Source organism: Cygnus atratus, chromosome 13, assembly GCF_013377495.2.
Source record: "Cygnus atratus isolate AKBS03 ecotype Queensland, Australia chromosome 13, CAtr_DNAZoo_HiC_assembly, whole genome shotgun sequence".
Classification (NCBI taxonomy): Eukaryota; Metazoa; Chordata; class Aves; order Anseriformes; family Anatidae; genus Cygnus; species Cygnus atratus.
This window is the reverse complement of record NC_066374.1, coordinates 702,272-729,752: the sequence shown is the minus strand read 5'-3', so window position 1 is coordinate 729,752 and position 27,481 is coordinate 702,272. Positions and strand designations below refer to the sequence as shown.

General features: G+C 39.3%; 1 protein-coding gene across 3 annotated transcripts in view; it reads right to left on the bottom strand.

Moving 5' to 3' along the window:
- Window positions 1-27,481, bottom strand: part of GRIA3 (glutamate ionotropic receptor AMPA type subunit 3) — a 154,704-nt gene that overhangs the window by 49,458 nt on the left and 77,765 nt on the right. For all 3 annotated transcript variants that reach the window (XM_035541848.2, XM_050713416.1, XM_035541849.2), the window contains 6 exons: window positions 10,286-10,339; window positions 8,589-8,750; window positions 4,636-4,803; window positions 2,925-3,029; window positions 1,550-1,657; window positions 152-358 (listed from right to left, as the gene is read on the bottom strand). In XM_035541848.2, the coding sequence (XP_035397741.2) occupies window positions 152-358; window positions 1,550-1,657; window positions 2,925-3,029; window positions 4,636-4,803; window positions 8,589-8,750; window positions 10,286-10,339 (804 nt within the window). The remainder of the gene's footprint in view (window positions 1-151; window positions 359-1,549; window positions 1,658-2,924; window positions 3,030-4,635; window positions 4,804-8,588; window positions 8,751-10,285; window positions 10,340-27,481) is intronic.

Genomic DNA, 27,481 nt, shown 5'->3' with positions numbered 1-27,481 from the left:
GGAAACCGTGCTATAAAAATAGCATTACAAAGAAATACCTAGAATTTTAAAAGTGGTATTCAAACATATGACCTTTATTTTACAGTTTATTAATTTTGAGCATAACTTTTTATAATAAAGAACATGAAAATGAAGGTTAAGAGAAACTTACCCCATAGACCAGTTCACCCACCATGCCATTCCATATCTTAGTCTCAGGGTCCCTAGCTCCATATTTCCCATCTCCAACAATTGACAGTTTGTATTTTATTCCAACATGTTTTGCTATTTCAGAAGCTAAGTCTACACAATATCCTTCATATCTCTCATTCCCTTCTAGTTGTTCATGGTTTTTCTTATACATTACATATGGTGATTCCTTTGAAACAAAAGTAAAGATCAAAAGTCTATGAATGTAAAATACAGCTTTAAAACACACAAAATGAGAGCTGTTATTATCCTTACTTTATACTACTGGCAAGTATTTACAATATTTCTCTACTTTGTTACAGAGATCAGGAAGACAGACTTTTGCAGGTTGAAAATCCTTGGCATGGTCCTACAGTCAGACATACTACAGATTTTATTCCTACTATGGACCCACTGAAGACAACAGGACTATTCAATTTTAACAGTTACATTATTGTCTGTAAGATTAGGCCTAATTTCTACGTTATTAGACAGTTGATTAGCATCACTGCAGTAATAATTCAGTTTTTAGTGTTTAAGGAACTGACATACCCAACACCTGCAGCATCAAAATACTTTGCTGAGGCCCCCATGGCCTAGAATGGGGCACTGATGGGGATATTTTCAAAGCAGCCTAAGGTAAGCTAGGCTAAAATCCTTGGCAGTGATTTTTGTCACTAAATTCCCTTAGCCTTCTCGGAAAATTCTGGCTGAAATGCTGATTATATCTCACTAAATTCATAGGAGTATAAAATACAGTGCTTCAGGAAACAGCATAAAATTGGCTCATGCTTAGTAGAATCGTAACAGGCATAAAAGTCACAAATAATGCTGCACAGAACACATTTGGTAGAGGCACTGGGACTGACACAGGTGCTGCTGTTTACGAGACACAGGAAGAGCAGTACTCCTTTGGAAGTGCATGGGTATAGATAGCTTTACTCCCAGTGCTAGAGCATTTCCAGTTCTCTACAGACTTCCTTGTGTCACCCTTCCTCAGTCCACAGGGGTTGAGTTTACAGAAGCTGTACCTGAGTGAGGGGTGCAAGATGTGACCCTAGAGCAGGAAGGCCAGACCCTGCAATAATCATTTACATACATGCATAACTTCACTTATGTGAGGCGTTTGACTGAGTTCAAGTGTCTGAGAAGCAGGGAAGCACACTGCTGAGCTCAGCGGGACTCCTGTGAGTGAAGTCACTGATATACATAGAAGCTTACACTGTCAAGCCCTCAGCACATATCTCGAAGATACCGAACTTTTCAGTCACTTGAAGTCATTTAGCATTCAACATTTGCCTCCTGGCGAGGTGTCTAACACATCTCAGGAGCCGTGCATCTTATTTCCTAAACACAAACACACTAAGAACATGAAACTTACCAAGATGGTAGTGACAACTATAGTTCTGTTCTCCACAGATGAAGTGTCATTAGAGGGCAGCTGATCTAATGACGGCACAAATCTTTCATATTCATTCCAATAACCAGCCTATAAAAAGGGAGATTGTTAATGTCATTACATATTTTTACACGGACTCTGGTGCATTAATTTATAACAAGAACTGTCAAAATATATGATTTTGTAACATTTATGCAGGGCTACATGAGCTTTAATAAATACAAGCTGAATATAAGTGAAAATACATATTAAATTCTCACTATCTATTCAGATTGTTATGGTGCCTGTAGAATAAATTCCTCTCTATCCATGGCATAAGGATTAACTATAGATGAGAAAATAAACTCCATAGCACTTTGAGTAAAATTATTTGATTTTGAAATGTTTATCCATATTCTGCTGCAGTTCAGACAGTGCATACAGTACCTGTAGATGTGTCTGAACTAACTTTTGAGTAGATGCACAGCTGCTGTTAGCAATGCAGGCACAGTAGCTTAATCTTTGAGGTGGGTTACAAAACCCTCGGTGAGTATGAGGTGACTATTTGTCATCTGGCTTGTGCTGACCTTCATAGTGCTGTGGCTACGTTGCTATGCTATTACACTGGTTTTTATATTTCTGCACAATACAGCAGTAACACTTATGTCTGCACTGTAAACCTTGCTGAATGGCTGGGCCATGTCCAGAAGTATTTTGTTATCAAGTATGTGCAGAATTGTTTAAGGAGTCTCACTGGTGACTAAACAGGTGTCTATCATCAGGACTTATCTGTCTCATACACTCAGACTCATCTCTTGATACTCCTGAGAGCTTGCCTACCTAATTATTTTTGAAAATTTGCCCTAAATTGCTTTTATAACAGGGACCTAGCCAATCATGCCACTTAGGATCTATACTTTATTTAGGAGACAAGAACAAGTAGTGAAAATCCTAATTAAAACTCAAATTATTTTCTATTAATTTCAGAAAGTTTCTAAAATACTCTTACTCCAGCTTCCCTATTGCTCTGACGCCTCTTATGGAGAGGAAGGGAAAGATGGAGAGGAGTTTAGGAGATTGGGCTGAGCACAGGGACATGACAACAGGTAGCATGCTCAGCAGTGGAAAAGCTCCACGTGGCTTCTAATGGAAGAAGTGGTGCTGGAAGTTGAAATGGAAACCTATGAAGATATTAAGCAGGATGAGTGATTTGGTTCAGGAACAAAACAGAACAAGGTTCCTGGAGGACAGCAAGAAGGTAGGGATTCCTCTGGGTCCTGTTTTTACAGAGGCTGCATAGTATTTTTGAGTTCCATTAGTTTGTTGGAAATAAATATTTCTGAAGGTATGGAATTTAAATGCCTATCATGAAACTCACCTTCCTTGATCCAGCAGCCTTCATTTCATACACATCAATTGTGTAATTTGTTCTCCGCCCATAGGTGTCGAACTGGATGTTCCCTGTCATTCCTTGAACCTGCACCTTAAGGCAATAAACAGAAAAAAAACAACCAACAAAACGCTTTAATAACAGAATCACTCTATTTTTTTTCCTCTGTTACATTTTACAGGAACTCACTAGCTCTAGCACAATTTTTATCTATATGAGAGACTTGTAGCAGTTCTGACACAGTCAGTGGTATTCTTTGTAATAAAAAAGCCCCAATTCTCCATTTCAGCTGTACATATTCTTTGTTAGTTAGTACTCAGCTGGTGACTCACTACTGCAGAGTGAGCTGCATTTAAGCGTAAGTGAAATTAGCCCTGCATGTATGTTAAATGTAAGAAAGACTGATTCTGCCATGCTTAGTCACACTGGGTTTGCTGATACAGAATGGAGTATCAGTGATGCACCTGCAACAATTCCATGCCATTAAACCCCTCACAGTATGGCATAGAGTGATTTGTGATATGGACCAGAATCTCATATCGTTGCTCATTCTGGGAAGTGCTTTATTTTAAGATCAGTCCCAGCGTAGGAGAAAGGAATGAATGTCTTCTCTGAATGAACACAGACAATTGTCTCTACTGCTTATGGAGCTTTGGTCTCAATCTGGATGGATGGGTATATAGATGGTAAGTCATTATCATTACCTACTCACATGAATCATTTTAAGGGGAAGTATGAAATACTTTGTTTCAAAGAAAAAATCTTTCTTATTTCCCTGTATGAAGGGGTAAGATATTTCCATTTATCACTTATCAACACTGACAAGCTGTCATCTTAGGCAAAGGGGTAACAGTCTGAAACTGCAGTAGGGGTAAATTATCTTTAATATTTAGCAAAATGCTGTAGAAGCTACAGAATGACTAATGGAAAATTGGTCAAAGGGAAACTGTGAAATCATGGTCCCTGGAGATGTTCAGGGCTGGTTACTGATCCGCTAATTATGGTTAAGAGATGGTGCAATCAGATTTGTTATGATGGATAGGGATGGACTCCATAAAACAGTCAAAATTCCTTGGACCCCAAATTATCCAGTGAGACAAATCAAGAATGACATTTAAGTAGTGTAGTAGTGTATTTTTTTTTTATTAGTAAGTGGATCTGAACCCTTTGTAAAACAGTTTATGATTTCAAGAGTCTGGAAGAATATGTAAGTTATTCCCATCTCCAAAAACCTAAAGATGTGTAAGGGACTTTGAAAGCCAAATCTGTCACTAAAAAGGTTTTATCAACTGTGGACTGAGTAAATGCATTTGTAGGGTAGCTGGCATATAATTTGCAGCCAGATTGGAGTTGCTGTGCCTGCTTTTGGCATTTGCTGGAAGCTGGCTGGCTACCTTAGTACAACAGTGACTGTATGTCTCAGCAGAGCTTGTTAGGTCAGGTTCATCCTGGTGCGTATTGAGACATGAGCACTGTGCATTTGACACCTTTTGACTTCAAATTTAATTTATTTCTATCTTTGGTGGGAAAATGCAGCACTTTTCAAGACACTTTTCAATGTCTCACTTGCCATAAAGTTCAAACAGATGGTACAAATTCTTTCACTACTGTTAAGGTTGAACTTAATAAACATCTCTACATGTGTGGGCAATGCTCCATTAGTGAATATATCCCATAGCCACGGTATGTTTGCCCTTACCATTTTCAGCGCTCTTTCTATATCAATTCCTTGGCTCCACGGTACTGCAGGGTTAGCCAGGCAGTCTCCAGCACTACCTCTCCTGGAGACATCAACACGCTGCCTTCGCAGGTAACGGAAAGCCTCTGCTATGACTAGGACTGCATCATGGGTCAGTGCAGACGTATACTAAAATTTATGCAAATAAAACATGGTGACAAACTGCAATCTTAGAATCATCCTAGATTTATCAGGTCTAGTCCTTCTCTAGTTAAAATGCTCTTAGAAGAACCATGCATACAAGCCCTTTTGCTTGCACTCTGTCTTGCCACAGATGCTTTACATTGTTAAACCATTCCACTTATCTCAAATAACAAATTAAAAATATTTTCATTTTGCATAGTACAGAACAGCAAAATAACAAAACCAGTTTACAGCTGCACGAAGTTTAAGTGGAAGCTTGCTCATCTAAATGAGGTCATTACAAAAATCTGCAATTCCGTGCTGGCCCCTGCTGCTACTAACAGCAAAGAAGAGCTCATATTTGTTATTTGCTTGGAAAATTTTTATTTTTTTTTTAACAAGATTGCCAAGACAGTTTTGAATCGAAGGTAACATAAATCATTTCCGTTTGGACCACAATCCTGATTAGGTAGCATCTGTGGCTGGAAATAGATCAAATAACTTTTTTTAGTAGACGGATATACAAGCAAGTAATCACAAAATACATGTTAGGCCTTACATTTCCTTGGTAATTGCCCATCTGACTTCTCTCACACTGTAAATCTGAGGAAGGTGATAAGCTTTGTGTAGCAACAAGTCTTCAACAAAACCCCAAGACTCCTTTACAACCTGTTCATGCTGCTGTCAACTTCATCCATTGCTTGACATATGTATCTGGTGACATCTCCCAATGCTACAAATTTAATAGCACCTACAAAATATCATAGAGATTTTTTTTTCCTATTTCTTCCACATCTTTCTATGAGAATGAAGAGGGGAAATAAAAGATGAGTGGAAGGGCTATCTGTGTGTACTGGTGTGCCTGCCCTTCTGCTATCTACGTACTCAGCCACTCTCTTTGTGGATAAGACTTCCTAAATTCTGAGGCAGTTAGTTCTGTCCTGTAGGGCAGGTCGGCACGAGTAGTGGTCTGAATTTCTTAAAAATGTGTATCATCTTATTGCAAGATCTTCAGTTTGATACAAAGCTTCAGGAAATCTGAACAGAACAAGGCGTAACTGCGTGTGCAGATCAAGACAAGCAGATCTGATAAAAAGGAGCACAAAGGTAGCATTATGAAGGCTTTACAGGAGCCTTTCTTATGGAGTTTTAAATGACAACAGTTTATAAACCCTTACTCAGCGTGTGTGGGGTGTCCTTGCTCTGACTGTACCTAGTACAGGCATTCTGTTGACTCTGCCTACCTTTACATCTTCTCATGGTGCTGGCCTTGCAACGCTCACCCTCTCCTCTTTAATAAGTTATCAAAGACTATATGTCACATCCCACACAACAATATGGAATCAGATAGTGATTTTAACAACTATTTGTTCTTGTCTTAAAAAAAATCTTGTAACAGCTGTCCAATCTAGGACTACATAAAACTTACACAGTGATAATTTTTTTCAGCAGACTGCGTCAATTGTCAGTAACCATAATGCAGTCCCTTCCAAGTCATGCCAAGAGATCTATCTAATTTTCTACTTTATTTGAATTCTACTTATAAATGCATGAACATGCAAAGAGAAAAAAGAGAGAGGGAAGGGAAAGGCTGATAGAATACAGAATAAATTAAACATCAGGGCTTTAATCTCTAGGCAATTTTATTTCCTAATCAAAAATATTGTACATCAATTTTTAAGTATGCTTTTTGTCTGATTGACAAATACTGTGCACATTTCTATAATGAGTGTTACATTTGTGGAAAGGTAATGTAATCTCTGTGTTTGTACCATATATTTAAGATTATTTTTTAAGGATAGAGAATAATTTTTCCCTTGAGGTAAATTGCTTTCAAGTGGAACAAAATCTTCCCAGGTTAACTTTATATATTTCAGAGCTTTAAAGATTAGTACAATACTTACCTTTGCTTCTGCCTCACTGTTAGGAAGCTTTAGAAAGCAGGACTAGCTCCTAATCAACAGGGAACAATACACTGAGTTTTATGGGCCTCCGTTTGCCTTTCTGAGCTTTCTCTGAAATGCCAGCAAGGCTGTGGGATGGTGTGGGATTAAGATAATTTGCCTTCCCCAACGAAATCACATCCACCTCCAGGATGGAAAAGACTGCAGTGAAGTATCCGGTCCAACACTTCTGAAATAGGACCACTCAGAATAGACTATCCCTGACATGTTTGTTAAATCTGTCGCTTTTAAACTCACCGTCAAAGGGGTCCATTTACCTCTCATGGTACATTTTACTGTGCTTAACACCACTTTTTTTTTTTTCTTCTGTGCTTGTTACAAATCATCTCGATTGCAAATTCAGCGACTGCTTCCTGTCCTCGTCTTGGCAGACGTTTGAGTTATGCCTACATTAGAGAATTGAACTCTGCCAAGACTTGGGTGAGGGCAGTTGAACTCAACTGACCACAGTTGTTTGGTGACCAGAACCATCCTAGAGTGGCTTGGGCCAGCCCAGCCCGCATCCCACCGCTTCCCATGCATGGGACAGGACTCGCTGACAGGTAGTTTGGATGCAGCCACCCTTTATAGATGCTAAGACACTTTAACAGCTTGGGTATAGCTAGACCAGTTTAACAGCTTGGGCATAGCCACACCATGTTTCTTGGTGGCAGGACTGGAGAACAGTCTCTAGCATTGTTTAGCTTACGGTAGTGATGAAATTCTGGAAAATAGCTGATTATATTCTTTTTTCTACCAACCTTCTATTTACTGGAAGACTATTACCACACACCACTCATCAATTCCTTCTTAGTTATAAACTAAAAAGAGGGATTTTTACCCTTTTTCATAGTGACACTTTTTTTCCCTATCTTTTTCAATTCTCTCTCAGCTTGTTCTCCCTGGTTTACTTCTTCCAAGAAGCTGGTGCTACCAGCTGTACAGGCTTTCTGCTGAAAACCCATCAGTAGTCTGAGGTCCTCTTATCCCCCACCAGTCCCTGGTTTTATTCAACTATTCCTATTGGTGCAAAAGAACAGGTCTAATCAAAAGAATAAGAGAAGGAAAGGATGTAATAGGAATATTAATAATATGCAGTGATCCTAAAAGATTTTATGACTTGAAATATTGACCAGAGCATCCTTGATGCACTCCTTGATTGGACAGTGAATAGCACGCCCACTTTACCATATAGATGCTGAGGCAGAACAAATCTGTGGGAGATATTAACATGCTGCAAGTCTCCTAATAATAGTAACCTTTAGTTCATCTAATCTAGGACAGTTTCAGTGAACTTGGGACTTAACAAATTTGGAAAATATTACTGGTTGCATTGGAAAATGTCATTGGTTAAATGCTCTAATATCCAGAGCATTTCAGTAAAGGACAGCAGTGAAAACACATGTTTAGATTATGAGGGCAACATTCAGCAGTGACTAGCAGGCAGCAGAGGCCCTTCAGTGAATCCAGAGCTACTTAATTTTTCACAAGAAATTTTCTGTTAGCATTAAAATTGACCAGCAGCCCACAGTTTGCATTGAAAAACTAACCTAATTACCCACACCTGCACCCCAAGACTGGCTCAAGATGTTCAAGTTTTAAGTTTTTATCCCCACTGCACAATGATAGGATTTGCAAGATCAAGCCTTTTACTTTTCGCTCCCATGCGGTGGGCACTTGTGTCCAACTGACAACTTTTGCCTCTTTCTCACTTCTGGAAGTGCAGTGAACACTGCAACATATTCCAGTCAGGGATCTGTATCACACGCATATACACACCTGGGGTTAAAAAACCCTAAATAATTATTAAAAGCAACTCATTTCATCTCATCCAGGTAAAATAAATACCTTTAATGGTGAGTTTTTGGCTTCTGGGAACTCCCTTTCATCGAGCCTCACCCAGCGTTGTAGAAACTGTTGAACCATTGGGTTTTCATTATTAACTATCTGAAATCCAGTAACATTGGCACCTCCATGCATTACTCTCTCCAGCACAATGTCTGTGAAACCCTGGGAGGACACATGTAGTAAACAGGAATCATTGTCATACAAAGCCTCTTTTCTTTAGTTCAGTTTTACCTGCTAAAAACTTAGCACAAAATACTTTGATGAATTTATTTCTTGTTAGCTGAAAATATTCTACCAAGGAGACAATTGTTATCATGACAGCACATGGGATTGTGATAGTGGCATAGGACAGAATTTTAAAATGTCTTCTTGTTCAGACCTTTGCGATGGAAAACTGTCCTGTTGTGGTGTGGCAGTGTGGCATATAATATTCACTGGTCAGAAAGAAAGCATTGGGTAAGCTTGAAGTACTACTTCCACTTTTCTCCTCATCATGCTGAAAACCTGTCCAAGAGCTTTGTACGGCAAAGGTTCAATGTTGGGAGCACGGCAAAGGTTCAATGTTGGGAGCAGAAAACCACTGAACACACGTATTGTTCTGGGGAGGCAAAGCACGCACCTCCTTGGCAAGCAGCTGTCAGTCACAGCATCACTTAGCATTTCACTTTCAAACATAATGGTGTGATTTTCTCCCACTCTGTTGTTATTTATACCTGTGGCAGTAAATTGGTGTCTTTTTGATTAGCGTGACTTGATTGCAGTCACGTTTATCTCAACGTCAGTGCTTATACATGCTAAAAGGCAACCCAGAATAAGAACCCCTGTACTTCTATGCAAACTCTACAGTCTAATCAATGAGATCATGACTGCTTCTTGTAATGCAAAATGACACATTTTAAAGTCGTATAGTACTTATACTAAATAAGGGGATTTAAAAATTAGTCTTTTCTGTTTTAATCACACCAAAACGTGAATATAGAGAATATTCTACTAAGTGGGATTACTAACATCAGTGTGTGATCTTTGGAAAAGTATTTTTCTACTCACCGTAGACACAAAAATCAAAAATTAGTCTTTCTGCAAGGATCGATTACAATATAATACTTATTCTAAGGAAATCTAGCAGATGTTGTTTCGAAGGCATTATAAACATCCTTGAAAGTAAATTTCAGATTCAATGCCAGAAGTTCTGGTACAAATAAAAATGTGCTGTCTTGTCCTGGAAGGTCAGTACATACACTGTCACCACCCTACACTCTGTAATACAAAAGAATGGCTAAATCTGTCCAGCCATTTTACTTGATGGAATTATTGTTTTCATTTGCAGGTTTTCAACACTTATATTATACATACATATTTTACAATTGTTTTTCCTGGAGTGCCTAAATTTCGTATGTTGTAAAGAAGACTACAATTACCAAGTGCCTTATTTATGAGGACACAAATTAGTGGAAAACATATAATTAAATTATTATTTTAAAATTAGTGGAGGACATGAGCTGCTTAGATAAAACAAAGACCACAACTGAGTACAAGTAACTATAACATACCGGTTCCAGTATTTACTGAAGCCATTTCTCAAAATCCAAGAACTCATTCATGCATTTCCTCTTTTGCTGATTAAAGTTGACACAACCTGAACAGAATATATTACCCTCTCAACCTCAGCTATATTTGTAATGAAGAAAAATTCTTACCAGGTTAGCTAACATGTAGTGATAGCCTCGAGAATGTTTGCCAAGGATTACAACCTGTGTGAAGAAAAAAGTTCCATGTTATTCAGTGTATGAGGATGATTCTCAACTAGTGGAAAATAAGCCAGAGAATGAACATTTTTGCATTCTTCTACGCCCAATCGAAGGGTGGCATGAATATTACAGACCTGTGACTTTAGAGACATGATGTAGTCATTTGTGTTTTTTAAAACACATGGGCACTGTACAAAAGAGAGTAACTCTCAAGGTTGAGATGACTCCTCTTGCAGAGATGACCTGGCAATCTCACCCTTGTCATCATAGTGCCTCCCTGCTGACTATGCTCATTTTTGTTATCATTTCAATTATTTCTGCTCTGAAATGAGGCAGCACTACATCTACCCACTTAGTAGACTCTTTTTTATGTTGTTCCTTATTTGTGGAGTACGTGAGAGGTAGGTGAGACAGTCCAGTGTTTGTTAAACAGTACGAGCACAGCAGGGCTCTGAAAGCACAACTCGTCCTGGGGGCTCCCTGCCAGGAGAGCCCTGGCCAAGCCTTGCCACGTATCAATGCTTAAAGTTAAATTCTTAAAACTATAGGCAGTGACCTTCATTACCTTTTGACAGCCTGAAAACTTGTCACTTCCAGTGTAAATGGACGCATTTGACCCTACATGTTTAGTCAAAATTTGTACTAAATATGATGCTGCACAGCCCACTAAACTAACATTTGCCCTCCCTGACCCCACTTGGCCATGTCTGTGTACAAATGGAGCCATTAAATGGAATCACGAAGAGACAAAAAGCAGTAGGATGAACTGAGCAGACAGACTGTCTAAAGATAAAGGGGATGAGTGGGAAGATGGAATTCTGCCATCCTGTGTGCTCATGTCACCACTGTGCTTTTGCAGAAAGGAGACAAAAATACACTCGCCATGTTCCTGCAGCTGGCTGTCAGCTCACCAGCAATACCCTTTGTACAAGATTATGCCACTGCAGTTAGCACTATTCCCTTCTTCAGGTTATAACCTCAGTAACATCCATCCAGTACCACAGCTGCTGGAATAATATCCAGCAGCAAGAATTTAATTAATAATTGTGGTGATTATGTGTGTGTCAGGACAGAATTCAACTTACTCAGACCTTGCTGGAGTAAACTGCTAAAAGTTATAAATAGCAAACATAATTCTGACCATACACCATGACTGTATCACTAAGAGCAGGTCAAGTGATCAGGTGATGCTTTTTAATGGACCACTTAAGTCTTTACTAAAATCAGATGACATTTGAGTCATTTACTTTAGATATATTGAGGAGCCCCTTAAAGTTCTTGATTAAACTATTAAGTTCCCAATTGTCTCTTTGGGTTGGCTTGTCCTTAATAGATGCCATCTCTTTCAAATTCACATTTAATTCCAGCAGCCTGAAAATAAATTGCTGTTCAGGTCCTCTTGAGAACTGTATATACACTCTGTTGGTAGAAAGCATCTGCTTTCCTACACTCACATTTGTTTTCTATGGAAATGTGCAGTCTTCCTTTAGATCATGTGGTGTGTGCGCTATTTGCATACTGAACTGTCTATTTAAATTTCACCTTTAAGGCAGCGATTTACTTTTTAAAAGGTTAAAGACAAAGAACTTAACAACAGTGTTCTTTGCCATTTTAACCTTGATAAAAAATACAAAAGCTTTTACATTTCTATCCAGAAATGCATTTATTTAAGAGAAAATACCATGACAGATGAAGTCAGAGGCTGCAAGGAAAACATACACGGAGCTGCTACAGACATCTGGAGAAATACTGCAAATAGGAAATGTAGGACTCATTAGCATAGATCAGACTCAACTTCCATCTCCTCTGTTATCATGTCTCCAAAATGGCCAGAAATAATTCTATTTAGTCCCATAGAGAGGTCCAACATACTACAGTCAAGCTTTAATTCAAAAAGCATCTTTCAGAAATGACCTGCTAGAGTTTCTATTCACACAATCAACCACATTAGTTCATAATTATTTAACTGGATCTTAACAATGCTGTTAAAATTCACTACACACGCTACCCTACATCTTAATGAGGATGACTCTCCTCCCCCCTCACTTTCCACCCTCTAGCAACTGCCCAGCATCTTGCAGGGAGCTGCTGGATTAGCGAGCCTAGCAGAAACAATCACAGCCATCAGGGTTACTCCTATGGGAGCGTGGGGATGGATAAAGATTTTTTATGAAGAAGGAAAACACGAGTATAACAAATAAATCTCATCAACTGCTTATATATTGTGAAGCTTATATAGAAAGTGGGATATTGAATAGTGGTGGTGAATAGAATGCCAGGATTACAGGACAAGGATTTCACAGAGCTACATGTCTTCGGTAAGTTTCACTTCCGAGACTTAATATTGCTTTCACCTTGACTGAAAGAAAAGCTTATAAGATTTTATACTGAACAAAGGAAGAGGAAAAAAAAAGACTGGAAACTATCATGAATAATTCAGACTTCTGATCACACATAATTCTCGTCTTGTAGATAAAAAGATCATAACATCAGATTTGATATAGAGCAAAAAAGTTTGTATTTTTAATTAACTCTTTGGATGTTTCCAATCAATTAAGAAGGTCCACAGGGAACATAATTAAAATGTATCTAGTTTTAAAATAAAAGGCATAAACTGCTGGCCAGCACCAGGCTTACTGGAAGTATGGAACAATATGCCAGATTTGAGAAATTAAATCAGCACCGCCAATTTTAGTTTTCATTTCCCTGGTGAAGCAATTTTTTGAATGAAAGCATAAAGACAACGTGGTTTTCACTGTATCAGTCATCATGGTAACAAACAGGCAACTACATTTTTTTTCCCTTAGCTTTAAATTTTTTTGTACGGTTTTTGAAGATAGCATTATAGAGATTAGCTGAGCTGGCTAATGTTAAATTGGTATGAGCACCGTCACAGTTCTAAAGCAATAGTGATGATTCCCTCACAAAGTAGTCCAAAGGTTATACACGTCAGAGAGGAATAATAGTGAAATGGAAGCGAAATATCTTTAATACTAACCCCATAATTACTCTGCTACTTTTTGACTTATTCCCTACTCAAATTACAACCACAGCTATTTTGTGGTCTAGAACAAGAATCTGCTTTTTTTTGGCCATGAAAATTAAATGTTGGGGTTAAGAGTGAAGGGAACAATGTGAGTGTAAGACAAATTCTTAAGATGAGGAGACTGGCAAGATCTTAGATGACGATCAAGGCGCAGAAGTTGTTTTAAATGGTAGTAACAGAGATCCCAGGGTTGTGCTGGAATAGTCCTCCAAAGACTTGATGAGGAACTGGAATGGTAAAAGTACAGAGCATGAAGGTGAACAGAACTAAGAGAACAGAGGAAAGGAAACAATAGGTTGAAGGAAGAAAAGAGTCTATGGGCTCAAAAGAAAAGGAGCAATTAAAGAATAGTGCAAGCTTGGCAGGTGGGGCAGAGCAGGCGTATTTTGTATATTAAAGTATCATTGGTTTGTCTTTGATTCAGGGATGGGGAAGATATTTTTTCACTTATGGATGGAGGAAATCATGCTGAGGTTGGCAGGGGCCTCTGGAGAATGTCTATTCCAGCACCCTTGCTCACAGCAGGGCAGCTGGAGCAGGCTGCTCACGACTGTACTACATTTTGAATATCCCTGAAGACAGAGATTCCACAACCCCTTTAGGCAACTTGTTTCAGTGTCTGACTACCCTTGCAGTGTTCAACTTGTCTGACATGATCTCTAGACGCTTTTCTGCAGAGCTGCTTCCCAGCCAGGAAGGCTCTACCCAGTGTGTACTGGTGTATGGTGTTATTCTTCCTATCAAACACTCCTCCCAGTTTTGTATTATCTGCAAACTTGCTGAGAGTACACTCTGTCCTATCACTTGGATCATTAATAGAGAGTTTAAGCAATACTGGCCCCAGTACCCTTGGGGTACTCCACTAGTAACTAGTCTCCAGCTGGATTTGGTATTGCTGATCACAAAGCCCAGGAATTCGGTCAGTTTTCAGCCACCTTTATCTCCACTTATCAAGCCCGTTGTTCCCTAACTTTATCTCCACTTATCAAGCCCAAATGTTCCCTAACTTGATACTTCTCTACCTCTACCAAGGTGAGTCTTCATCGCTCCAAACTTTGCCACTGGGACCTGGGATTCCTGAAGGCAAATCTCACCAGTAAAGGCAGAGGTGAAGGCAGTAATATCTTTAGAATTCTACACTAAAACATGCCAAATCAGAAAAGGTCTAGAAATGCTACTGCAGTTGTGTCTCTGTGGGCTTTGATTTTGAAAAGAGTCATTGAAAAGTACAAGCTAAGAGGATATGCTTGCATTTTTATGTAGAGAAGTGGCTATTATGATTTTGGCAGCAGTGAAAGGAAAACTACCATGTCCAATTAATACCTGTTTGGAGCTCATCTTCCTTTCATTTGAATCCATTGCCATCTGGTCAGTTTAGTCTTTTTAATCAAAGCTATTTATCATCCTTTATTTACAAATGAAAGAAGAAAGAAAAGAAATTAGATCACAAAAGTACAGACTACCTGTTCTACAGCTCAAAACCCTGATATTTTATGAGTCTATTAGATCTTCCCATAACATAAAATACTGATGTTGACAGGCAGTATTGCCACAAAGAAGGTCTAAAGATTTTTCCTGTGCTTTTCACTCCTGACAAGTTGCACAAATATGCCACTTAAATGGAATGACAGGCAGAGATCTGACCTGCTGCACTGTGTCTTTCCATTTCTAACATATCTGGGAACAATGAGGCAGTTTAAGTCCAGAACTCTTTTTTCCTAGGTTTTAAAAAGGCAGCAAGAAAAATTAGATTTCCTAAAAGCTCAGAGTAAATAAGGATTTTGTCATCTTTGTTGAGGTTATTCATACATTAATTTGGGTCCCAATTTTGCAAAAAGCCCACGATTAACTTCAAGCATGTTAGCATGTCTTCTCATTTTTAAGCATACATGTAAGTTTCTGAGGACAGGAGAGCTTAGCTACCTCCACATGAGCAGTAATGTTCCACTAGGACTTGCTTTCGAAATACAGTTGTGACACCTTTGCCTTCAAAGCAGTGTGCAAATGCCAGCAATGATGGCATGACGCTTGCTTTTCAGCAGCAAACACGCAAAATAGAAAAATGGACACAGGTCTAAAAAAATTTAAACAGAATCATCAGGATCAGCTATCAGTGTTGATTGCTCTTTGTGGGAACAGCACGGATAACAGGCCCTTGCTATGTCAAGCATGGCAACAACTGTCTGGCAAGCCTAAATTGCCGTGGAGCACTGTCTGCTCTCCTGGTGATCAGGTCAGGTGTTTTCTAGCTCGTATCCCTGTTGATAGCACCATTGCACTTCCGAGGATGGAGTTACTTCAAGCTTATCTCAGATCTGAGCAGCTCCTACCTGATATTGGATTAAATGATTGAAAAGTTGTGGCAGCACCCTACTGGACCAGTAGCACTGCCTAATCTGGTCTTAAAGACCCACTTCAGAAAGGAGCATCACAGTCCAATTAGTTCAATAAAAGCTGAAGTCAAGTCCCCTAAAGTTCTCATCAATACGTTACCAAGGATGCTTAGTTTATGTTGAGTGGCATCTGCAATGCACTGCATCTCAGCTCTGTTTCTGTAGATCAAGAAAAGAAGAAACTGAAGAAGTCCTACAGCTGGAGAATGCAGAGTCCTATTCTGGCCCCCTTCCCACTCACACAGCCCCTTGCTGTGGTGTGGGAGCTGCCCATGGGGCTTGCAGCCACCACATTTTGGTAATCTAAGGAGGGTGCATTGTTAATACCAACATTATTGTCTACAGTGTTGTCATGTGGGCAAATGATCTGGTGAAACAGCATTTGACAGCCATACATAATCATTCCTCATTATGTTTACTTCGCACAGGTCACCCCTTGTCATGTAAATTTTCCAGACTGGAATAGGATAAATAGAATAGAAAATAGAAGCTCTTCTAAAAAGTGAAAAGGATTTTCTTCATCTAACCAGATGCCAAAGTAAAAATAAGATCCCTTGTAACCTCCATTTTGCTGTAAGTTTGCAGTGTCTGCCCACCCCACTTTCCCATTCACATGCAAGCTCCTGCACAATAAGCAAGTTCACTTTGAGGATTCTAAGCACGAGACAAGGTGAGGTCTTCCCTGAGTAAATTCATAAGAAATAGCATGTTGACACCTTTTTGGTGTTATGATTTTGTCTCTTTCTATCACACCAATAACACCAGCACAAATGTACGAAGCTCCAGAGGGATGGATGTGGCAAAGATCACAGCTAGCAGTGGCCTTGTCACAGCCAAACAGATAATACTTATCCTGCCTTTAATCCCACAGAAATGAAGCCATTTCTACCTACAGTAGAAGTGGCTCTCCTCATACAAAGGGCCAGAACCTCATAATAGTAACCATAGTGCAAAACCAGTGAAGGTGATTTATTTCTTCTCTTAATATTAATGGTATGAGAATCTGGCCACCAGGGATTGTGATGCTGTAAAATATGCAGTAAACAACGATTTCATTTATATGAAGAATGAGTACTATATTAAATTTGAGTTAAATATTAAATGAAGAATGTATTAAATATTAAGATGAAGATTCTACACACGTATTATTTGTTGCAGATAAAAATAACTGCATATATGGCTGAGATTAATTTATCCACCATTTCAGAGGCTTCCTGTCCTTTAGGGAATGTCATAAATCCATGCACAGTCCGGATTGCTGGGTTTTGTATTTTTGTGCAGTGTATAGATCTAAGAATTTTACTTGCATGCTTTTGCCATCATTTACATTTTTAACTACACCTCAAAACCATAATCCTACCTTTCTCTATAGCACAGATCATTAGTATGTGTCTGTAAAACTTTCGCTAAACAGATTTCAGCTTTACCACAATGTATCTTTTATGGCAGATAATCTCCTAGAAGACAGGAATCTCCTAATGGAAGGGACAAAAATGTGCATGGTAGAAGCGAGGACCTGAGATGCTTCTGTAGCATTTTAATAAAGTTTTCCCCTCTTTAGCTCTTTTCTGTGTCTTTCTCTCTGTCACCCTTCTCCTTGATGATTAGTCACTTCAAGAGTGAAATTTTACTTTTAGGCCATCCCCATGTAGATGATGGTCATGCATATTAGTCCTTGGAGGGTAATTAAAGGCGACATCTGAAGCTGTATTGTACTTCCTTCTCTCTCCAGAAAGCTAAACTTTTTTTTTCCCCATAACGAATATGACGTTTGCTAATTGAAGACTACTGTAGTAGAGCATGCATTTAAGTCATGCATAAAAGAGTATATAAGAAATTATTTCAGCAAAATATTACAAACTGCAACATAGGTTCTGAGGGCGTGATACTTTCTTCTAATTCCTTTCAGTGTGATGACAAAGTTTTCTGTGAATTTTCTGTGCCCTGTACTGATTTCCCCAAATTCATTTTCCTTGGTGTGATTTAACATTATCTAATCTGATGGCATAGTTATTATTAAAAGACATATACTGCAAAGGCATCAGACCCTGGAGGACACTGAGATGCAGAGTTTCATGATCCCTAGTAACTGACATTTGTAATCACAATTGTTTACTTTTTAAGCCAAATAAAATTCATGAAATAACCTTTTCTTTCTATCAAAATCTCTTCTTTGTTTTCATCTGTTGACAGATGAGCACAGTGTTGTATCTCTCAGGACTGCATCTCTCCTCACAAGTCCTTCAGTACAAAGACCTTCACACAAAAATCAATCAAAACTTAAGCTATCATTCATCACTTAAAGATATTCTGCTAAATCCAAGATCAGATACAGGGCTTTTTAAAGCTACAAAAAAATAAATAAAAAAAAATTGTAGTGTAAGAAAGAGAGAGCCAAAATGGCCAACAGACCTTTGCCCCTTATATTGCCAAGAGGTTCTCAGAAGGAGCTATTTGTTCCTACAGAGAGCTTCCCCAAAGAGACTTATGTGTTGCAGAATTTTTTATTAGTGAATTCTTTGGCTTCTGGAGTGAGATTAAAATGTAAAAATCCAGTTGTGTTCCGGAGGAATTTTTGGAGTCATATATAAGGGAAGTAAATCAATGAAATACGTTAATCTGCAGCCATGATTTTCACACACAGATCATTTTAGGAAGGAGTCCATATTTTAATTGTCCCCATAGTTCTAGTATTTTCTTTGAGAAAGATCCTATCTTGAAAGATGTTCAAAATGAAGTGATTTTACATCCAAGGTAATTTCACAGAGATTCCAGTATTTTCTCAAGCCTCTGTGAAACCTTAATTTCAAAACTCACATGAAATTTCACAGAGACCTCGTCTCACAGAAAACAAACCAAAAGTAAACACGTACAGGAAATGTTAAAACACAATAAGCTTTTAGTCTTGAATGCCAGAATTGCTTTAATTCAGCACTGGCAAACCAGGCAGTGGTACTCTTCTCATCAGTTGCACCTTCCAGTCCTGCTGGTTCAATATTTTGTCTTCCTCCCTCTTTCTTGGCTATAATCTTTCTCAGGTCAGCCACTACCAGAAGGTCAGCAACTGTGACATGAAAGGGTTTAAGTTATGTTCTCTGATCTGACATATTTTTGGTGTAATGTTGGACAATTACCTGGGTCTGAGGCTTTTCAATGGACTCTTGCCATCAAACTTCAATCATCTTTTTGATCGCAGCGATGCTTTTTGATGTCTTCTCTGGAATTCTGATATTCTTAGCAACACCCCACTTTGAAATTTTTTGAAGAGTACAATGGTGACTTATTGTAAATTTTCTGAGCAACTTTCCCCAAAGCTCAAATGACCTTTTTTGAAGACAATTATTTTGGTACTGTATTTGGGACTCTGCAACTTGGCTGTTTCTCTACATGGATCTTCCAAAGAAACTGCAATTTATATTAGCTGATAGGAAACATACACAGAGAAAGATTATTGTATTATGTATTCTGATATTGTATACTGCTTCTGATAAATTCTGAAATACTTAACTTTTTTGCATTTCACCTAGTCAAGGGCAAGTCTCACGCATTAGTCAAGGCCCTGTGGAAATATATCCCTTGCTGCTCAAGCACCTCTGAGAAGAGACATGAGGTTTTGCTAACCTGAGAATGAATATGTAGCGTTGCTATCTCTACTCTGATATTCTAGGCAGCCCATAAGAACAGGAATTTCTGTTAACTGCTCAGGTAGGTAAGCTCTTGGTAACCATGCTTTGCACTGACACAAACACCTCTTTAAAAGATGCCAGTGTTTCTTAGTCAATTCTTACCTCAGAACAGTTAAGCAAACAGGTGCACATGGCTGTGCCACTACAGTCAATTGCCTCTACCTAGCAACATTCACGTTTAGATTTCCTTCAGTCCACAAGGTAACCACCTCTTATCCCAACATAATAGGGTTCCATCACAGTAACATTCTCATGGCCAACTCTGCAGATGTTCTCTTTACTCCTGCTACCCCCTTGCCTGTCTGTGGTTGTGGATCCTTTCATTGTAGAGCTACAAGACCAAATTAAATATATCAAATTCAGCACTATCAAAACTGACTTCCAGACCATCCTCCTTAACTAAGTTTCACAACATCTAAAGCCCCTTTCACAAATACTATTAACAATAGCCATCTTACATTTACTCAGAATTTTCCAAACTCTGCAGGAATCACTAATGCTTCAGCCCAGTCATACAGTGTGAAGGTATATCCTCATCATTAACAAGCAGCTTGTTAGTGGCCTTTCATGCCTCATCCCTGTGACACAGAAAATGATACCTATTTATGCCTTTTGGGTCTCTTTTGGGGTTTCTCTGAAATTGTATGTTAATAGTTCTTAAGAGTACACTCTTGCAATCACAGACAAACTTGAATAATGCTCATTTCTTCTCATATTCTTCAGGGGAAATGAAACTCCCCCAGTCATAGCTGTTCTCAATATAATAGGATGTATATAAGTTCGTGGAAAGAGAAGAAGAAATTAGGTAACTGAGACACACAGTTTTCATTTTAAAAATACATAAACTTCCCATTTTCTCTACACCTCTATTCAGTGTGTCAGAGCAAAACCTGTGTTAGTCCCCGGAATTGAACAAGAGCCCTTGGAAACAGAATTCTGCTTATATAAACCATTACTGCATGTCAGGATCACTTCAAACCATTATTTGGATATAACCCAGAAGTGTCGCAGTAATTCAGTCCCAGTGCTCACAGGAGAATCTTTTGGAGGGGGGGTTTGTACTGCAGAGCACTGCCTTCAAGCAGACTGAAAAACACTGAATAGTAGCCATTCTTTTTTTTTTTTCTCTGTAAATGGAATTTTACTGTGACTAGGATTGCATTCAATTTGCTCTTTTCAATGCTTTGAAGGAGTTTGAAAGGTTTATTCTGCTTTGCTATAAACAGCACTCTGCAATACTCCCTGTAAAGCTTGGTGCATAAATCATGAACCAAAAGAGATTACAAAGAGTTAATTTATTTTTACTAGGCTTAGCCTATGCAGCAGGGGAAGTCTTTTTACTCGTATGAGGTAATGAAGTCGCAGCAATATTTTTCCTTTCTGATCCTTTACATGCATCTTCCCAGGATAAAAAATACTCAGGGTACTTTTAAAGGTGTATGCATATTTCATATTATTTTATTCATTACATATTTTGGAGGATTGAGTTTTTAGTAGTACATACTCCATTATTCCTACACATGCACATCCATGGTCTCACACACATAAATTTGATATAGTAACATCAACTTTTTTAAAGCTTGGGAACATTAATTTCCTCTAAAATTGTTATGTTGTTTTCCATCTTACTGGTTGAATACTGTGGCATATTGACATTTCAGGCTTAGTTGATGATTTATAGGGCCTGGTTCTTTATAAATTTACCCCAGGCTAGCCCTGGTAGTTTTAATCTACTCCAGGGAGGCTAATGGCATTGCTCTGGTATGAAGGTGGGATAAGAGAAAGGAATTGCATATGAGTGCAATTACAAGCAGTGAGTGACTTGCACTGGGATGTTACTTTGGTTTATTAGGGCCTGATCCAAATCCATCTGTAGTCCACAGCAAAGGCACTGCAGCTCTGGATCACACCTAGGGACCTCCTATTAGCGACATCCCCCCCTAGGCTGTAGCTATCAGTTGCTTGTCTCATATACCACACTGCCAACCTCTGGGCTAAAAAAGAAAAGTCCCACTCTGGAAATTGGAGCTGCAGCACCTCGGTGCTCTATGAAGTGCATTTGGGAACATCTTGGTTCACGAGGAGCCCTGAGAAGCACCAGTGGTCCTCTTCCTCCCCCAGACAGGGTGATTCATAACACACTGAGGCCATTAATCCTGGCTTCGTCAGCTGGGGAAAAAAAAGACATACGCTGCTGTGTGCTGCGCTGTTCTTTTACTGAGTTAGGACTTCTTCCCTTGTAAATGAACTTATGAGACACCAGGACTATCATGCTGTCTCTGGTGATGTACAACGCCTGTTTGCACAGTGGTATTGTGCTATTACTATTCATTTTGATGGTGTGTTTCCTTCCTCTCCCTGCAGTTGGTTCATCTGAATTGTTGCCAAGATGGTTGCCTTGGAAACTAATTAAGGAAAGCCTTTGGTTAGAAGCAGAGTTTAAAGCATTAAACTATTTGAGAGACAGATGCAGAAATTAAGGTAATGTCTGCAAAGATGAAAGGGTTTATCCTTTATATGGAGAAGAAAGAACTACATTAAATGCTAGGACTGAAATAAAGCAACTTCTGTACAACACTGATTTTGTAAAACCTGGACTAGACATGTGAGCAAGCGATTTTAAAATCAGACGGTGGCTTAGAAGAGGTGAAAAAAGATTCCCAGAGCTGCTAGGGATGGCAAGATGCTCAAATACAGTGGGACAAAAAAATGAGGAGATCACACGTCGAGCAAGTTCTAGCAAGCTTTCCCTTTCCCCACAAATATTCTGCATTTTCCAAAGATTTCTTGTGAATGTTGTTTTTTGGAAAGTATCAGTGGAGCTAATGAAAAACCAACTCCTGTCCCCACAGTCCAGGTATGGCATGGGAAGCATCAATGCATACATTTCCTTCCAGAGTACATTGAACATGGGAGTGAGAGGCTATCTCCGAAGGGCCCTCAGGCTTGGCTTTTCTGCCGAGACTGTCAGCAAGGGTAACAATTAGTGCCAAGTGCAGAAGCAGCTCTTGGTGATGATGTGGACACAGGCTAAATAATGAGTGGGACCCTCCGAGGGCTTTGCGAGGGCAAACAGAAATGCACAAATTGTGCATGCTGAAAAGCTGCAGAGGAAGGCAAACTCTGCAGCAAAATGTGCTTTTAGTTACCTATTATCTGAAATTCAAAGCAAAGACAGTCTATCTCTGAGTGCAATGGTATCAGTTTAAACATTGTCTCCAGGATAATGGTTGGCTCTATACCTGCAGCAGCGTAACTGAGAAAATATTCTGGATCACTGTACATTTAATGGCAATGCAGAGGTTGCCTTATAAATATGCCTCTAACTTCATAAAGGCATACTGCAAATGTGGTGGTAAAAATATGCAAAATATCAAAAGCAGATGCATGTGTGTGCATTGGTGTGTGTGTTTATATCCCATGAATTATCATAAAACATAAAATGAGTAATTGCTACTATTGCAGAAAATTAAAAACTCTAATGGTGACTTCAGGTTCATACGCCTCTGGCATAAGAAACCAGATTTGCTTGGCATCAGTCTTCCCCATGCAGCGGGTGCATTTATGGTGGGACATTTAGTATTAATTATTGTTATTACTGATCAGCTACATTTAAAATTGTGCTTTAATGTGTTTTGAACATTTTCAAAATTTGTGTGCCATTACCTCAGTCATTCTGTGGGATGACTAATACTCAAACTGTTAAATTCCTGTCATTTGGAATCTGCCTTGCATTATGAAGCCTTGATGATGGCTTGGGAGAGGCATTACTATTTACAAGCTAGAAATTCTATCCCCAGGTACACATGAAATGTGCTATACGTGGGGCAGATTAACCCAAGATGTTGCTTCTCCCTGCTTTAGCAATCCATCTCTGGCTCTTTATTAGTTTTATAGCTGATAGTAGTAGGCCCTTCAGGCAGATACAGCTGTCAGTTTTGACATATGCCCATTTTTTACTTACCTTTTGCGAGCTGCAGTCCTGAGGGTAACTGACTCAAGTAATTCCCCTTTCCTCCCCACGTGCCATACAAACCTGAAGATGTGAGGGGAAAGAAGTGACCTGTCATTCTGCTTTAGATCCCAGTTTCAACAATACTCATGGGCACCTAATGAAGAAATGGCCTAAATTTTAAGTTTCTAGTTCACTGGAAACATAAAAATGAACTGTACCACTTTCTGAGTGACGTTACACAACATTGTACATATTGGATATTCTCTCCTTCAAGTATCCCACTTATAGGCAGTTATTGTTGCTGTTTTTTATGTCTATTGGTGCAACGAAACGCAGCTGTTTTGTATTTACACCCCAAATGGGAAAGCTCTTGTGCAATGAGCCCACTCTTCTGAGATCTGAACCACACTGCAGAGGGATGCAGCAGTGGCTGCACTGAAAACCTGCAGAGCATCTTCTTAATCTCGAAATTTCAGACTCAAAGGTCAAGCCATAGTCAGTGCTTGCACTGGACAGAGTTCAGTCAATCAGATTACCCTTCTTAATCCTATGGATGCTTTACTTCAAGTCTCCTTCAGCGGTTTGCCTGTCATTGTAAAATTTTGGGGACTGCATTCTCTACTATATTACTTCTGCTTTGTGAGATGCCTCCACTCAGAAGAGATTGCCTTGGAGTCTAACCTATATGACTATGTTTAGAGATAGCGTCCTTTTGATAAAAGCATGCAGTCTCTGGAATAATCAGGTCTTTTGTAAAGTTTCACCATTTTGATCCTGAATGGAGTTTCTTCCTCCTTATTTTCCCTCAGGAGTTTTACTTCTAAATGGATAGAAAGCCACTCTAGTCTGAAATACAGCTTGTTATCTTGGGAATAAGAAAAACCTATTTCTTAACTCAAAAACATGTCTCTAAATACATGGTTGAACAGGCTAAAGCTTACTGTTAGTTCTCAGAAGAAAATGTTCTTCTGTTTATGAGAACAAAATTTTATATCTATCTGTGAAGGAATACTGGAATATTTTAGCATCAAGGGACAAGAAGTGTGGGGAGCTTATGAATTTTGCATGACATAAGTGTTGCTATCTGTATGCTTGAGAGGCCACTAGATGATTAAATTGGATATAGTTTTGTTGTGCAAGGAGGGATATGGATCCACATGGTTATAGAACTATAGGGAAAATAAAGAAACAGATTGTAACCAAGAGGATGACTATTAATCTCTGCTTCCTCTTACTCTGCAGCTGAGGAGACAGGGCCAGAGGTGATTTGGGCTGGGCATCCACCTTTAGGACACAATATGGGGTCACGCACAAGGTTCTCTGGATGTGGAGCGAAACCAGATGTGCTGTAGAGGGAAACCTGGCACAAAAAAAGGTTACCCAGGAAGAGCAGGAGCTGAGGTGTCCTCTTTCTCCTCCCTTACATTTACATACCAGGGAGAGATAGGAGAGAGACATCCTTTCCTGGGTACCAGCCAGCCCCGAGAAGAGAAACACCTCGTATGATAGGTATCAGCTTTTAGAAACATAAGGATATACAGATGTGCCAGATGCTAAAGGTATATGGAAGATTGAAGGTCATTGTCTCACGTATCTGCACGTCACTGGAGGAAGGTACAAAGTATTCCAAGCAGGACCTGAAGTCCCAGAAGAAAATCCTCAGATAGGTAATTGGCTTTAGATAAACTTACACCTTTGGAAGAGAAGTGCACCCTAGTTTGAGCTGGTTGAAGAAAGCATCAAAGGAAGAGAACTGTACAAACTGACCAGCCTAACACAGAAGAAGAGGTCATTCTTATTTAATCTGAGCACTAACACAAAGCCATGATATGTAGTTTCTGGAGCAGAGAACTGACAAGCTTGCCAAATGGCCTGGCCAGGAGCCCAAAAGTCTGATAGCGAGCTCAGCACGTGCACAGACTGTTTAGTGCTTTCCAGACTGTTTATTTCTGCTGTGACTTTTGCTCTTAAGTAAGTCCTATTTACACTTCTCAAGTCCAGGGCCTCTGACAAGTGCTGCTGTTGTCCCTGATGGAATGAAATGGCTAAACCTATGCCAGCTCAGTGGGAAGAGTTTGTCCTCCCGTGCTTTGCCATCACAGGCAGGGAGGCCTGGCTTCCCCTTGCCCTCACTGGGAGAAAGCTTTAAGGCTACCTGCAGCTGTGCAGTCAGCATGCTGTTAACGTGCACAGATGGTACTGCCTCTTAGCTGAGCAGACTTTCTAGACTCCACACAAAGCACTGATTTGACTTTCTAAACTGCAATGAAGCACGAGATTTGAAATACGTAAATCCAGTGTTATCTTTCCCCTCGATGGTATGCTATCAGCAAACACAGTTGGCTATAAAGAAGACAACTTACCACTCCCTTGAGCAAACTGGCTGGCTGGATTTCAGTACTGCACGTGTTTGTGAATTCTTTTAGCTACCTTATGAGAAGATAACAAGGCAAGCAGAGGGGATGGAGAAGGAAAAGCCTAAAACCAGTAATTGTTCAGCTCTCAGCCTAGGGTCCACTAGTACTGACTTTCCCTGCAGAAACTCATGTCACTGCTCTAGGGTCTCAGATTAACAAAAATAGCTCTGGAAACTGTTGCCAGAAGGTATTTTTAGCATAAGAAGCATCAGCTTGGGATCTGCTTGGACAATTCTTTGAAGTGAATGGTCCCAGTGAAATAAATGGGAAAATACTCCAATGAAAGTGCTGCATAACTGGAATCCTCTTGTATGACTGCTAACAAGACAGGATTACTACTAGAGTATTTATCTCAGAAGCTATGTTTGATGTGCTTTACTACCTAGTTTTGTTTCCTAAACAAAAAGTTGTAAATCCATTTTTGACACTGCAAATTCAAACAATTGTGTTCATGAGGTACCTTCAATTAAATTAAGTAGAAATAATCCTATTACATCTGTAGGGCAACATACATGACATAGAATTTGTGTGTGAAAATGTCTTATGGATTTGGTTGAAAAGCAATGGACTGATTATATTTAACTGCTTGGCTAAAACTGGTTGAGTCATAAAATCCAACCGCAAGAAAATTTTAAGATCTTTCAGAAATATTTGAGACAATTTAGGACAAAGATTTCATGAAAACTAATTTCAAAAGATGCCCATCAGTGATACACCTTAAGGCTTAATTGGAACTGAATACCTTGGGAAGAAACTCAGTGAATAAATACATCTTTTCCATTTTCTAGGGTTTGTTTATGGCAGTGAGGTCAGTTTGCTACTAGTTTACCATACAACATTTCTAAAAGACATGCTAAAGCTTTATGAAATTTAAATGCTACTTTTGATCTACTCTATACCTTAAACCCACAGCTAAATTTATGAAGTGGCAATAATCAGAGAGCCTTTCAGTCTTAATATAAGCAAATCCCAGCATGCTAATGAATAAACAATCTGCATGAACTTGGTCCTGTACCAACCCCACCTTTGCTTCAAGTCAGGCAGCAGGGACCTGTCCTGTTTCTGCTCCCTAGGATGTGTCTGTGTCTCTGTTATGATACGATCTCTTCTAGCACGTTGCACACTACAGACGGGGATGCAGGCATGTTGGGGGCACCCTGCCATGGTCGGGGTATGGCCATTCCCCTGGGGCAAAGCAAACACTTAGAAGGCTGTGCAATAGCAAACCAGTCACCCCAAACTCAGTCCTCCCCAGTAAAGGTGTTTGAATTTAAGCCTGTCAACAGTAATACCTGTGGAGACGGAAGGGATTAATGTTCCCCAGAGTGCCAATAAACAGTTTGGGCTGCCAGCTGAATTTTTCATTAGCAATATTTCCATTTGAGAATTCTTCAGCATGATTCAAGCTACTTCACTGGCTTTTTATTTCCTCTCTCACGTTCCACTTAACAAACCACACCTGTCTTGCAATCCCTGCTACCAGTAATGTTGCCCTGGCAGCTGAGGTTTTAGGATCTTAACCTACTTAAAAATAATTCATTATTAACATTTCGCAAAAAATATCACAGAGACATTTCCTTGTAGGTTACATGTAAGTGCTGCCACCAACTACGAGCATCGGTGAAGAATTTTAATTTTACTAGGTAAC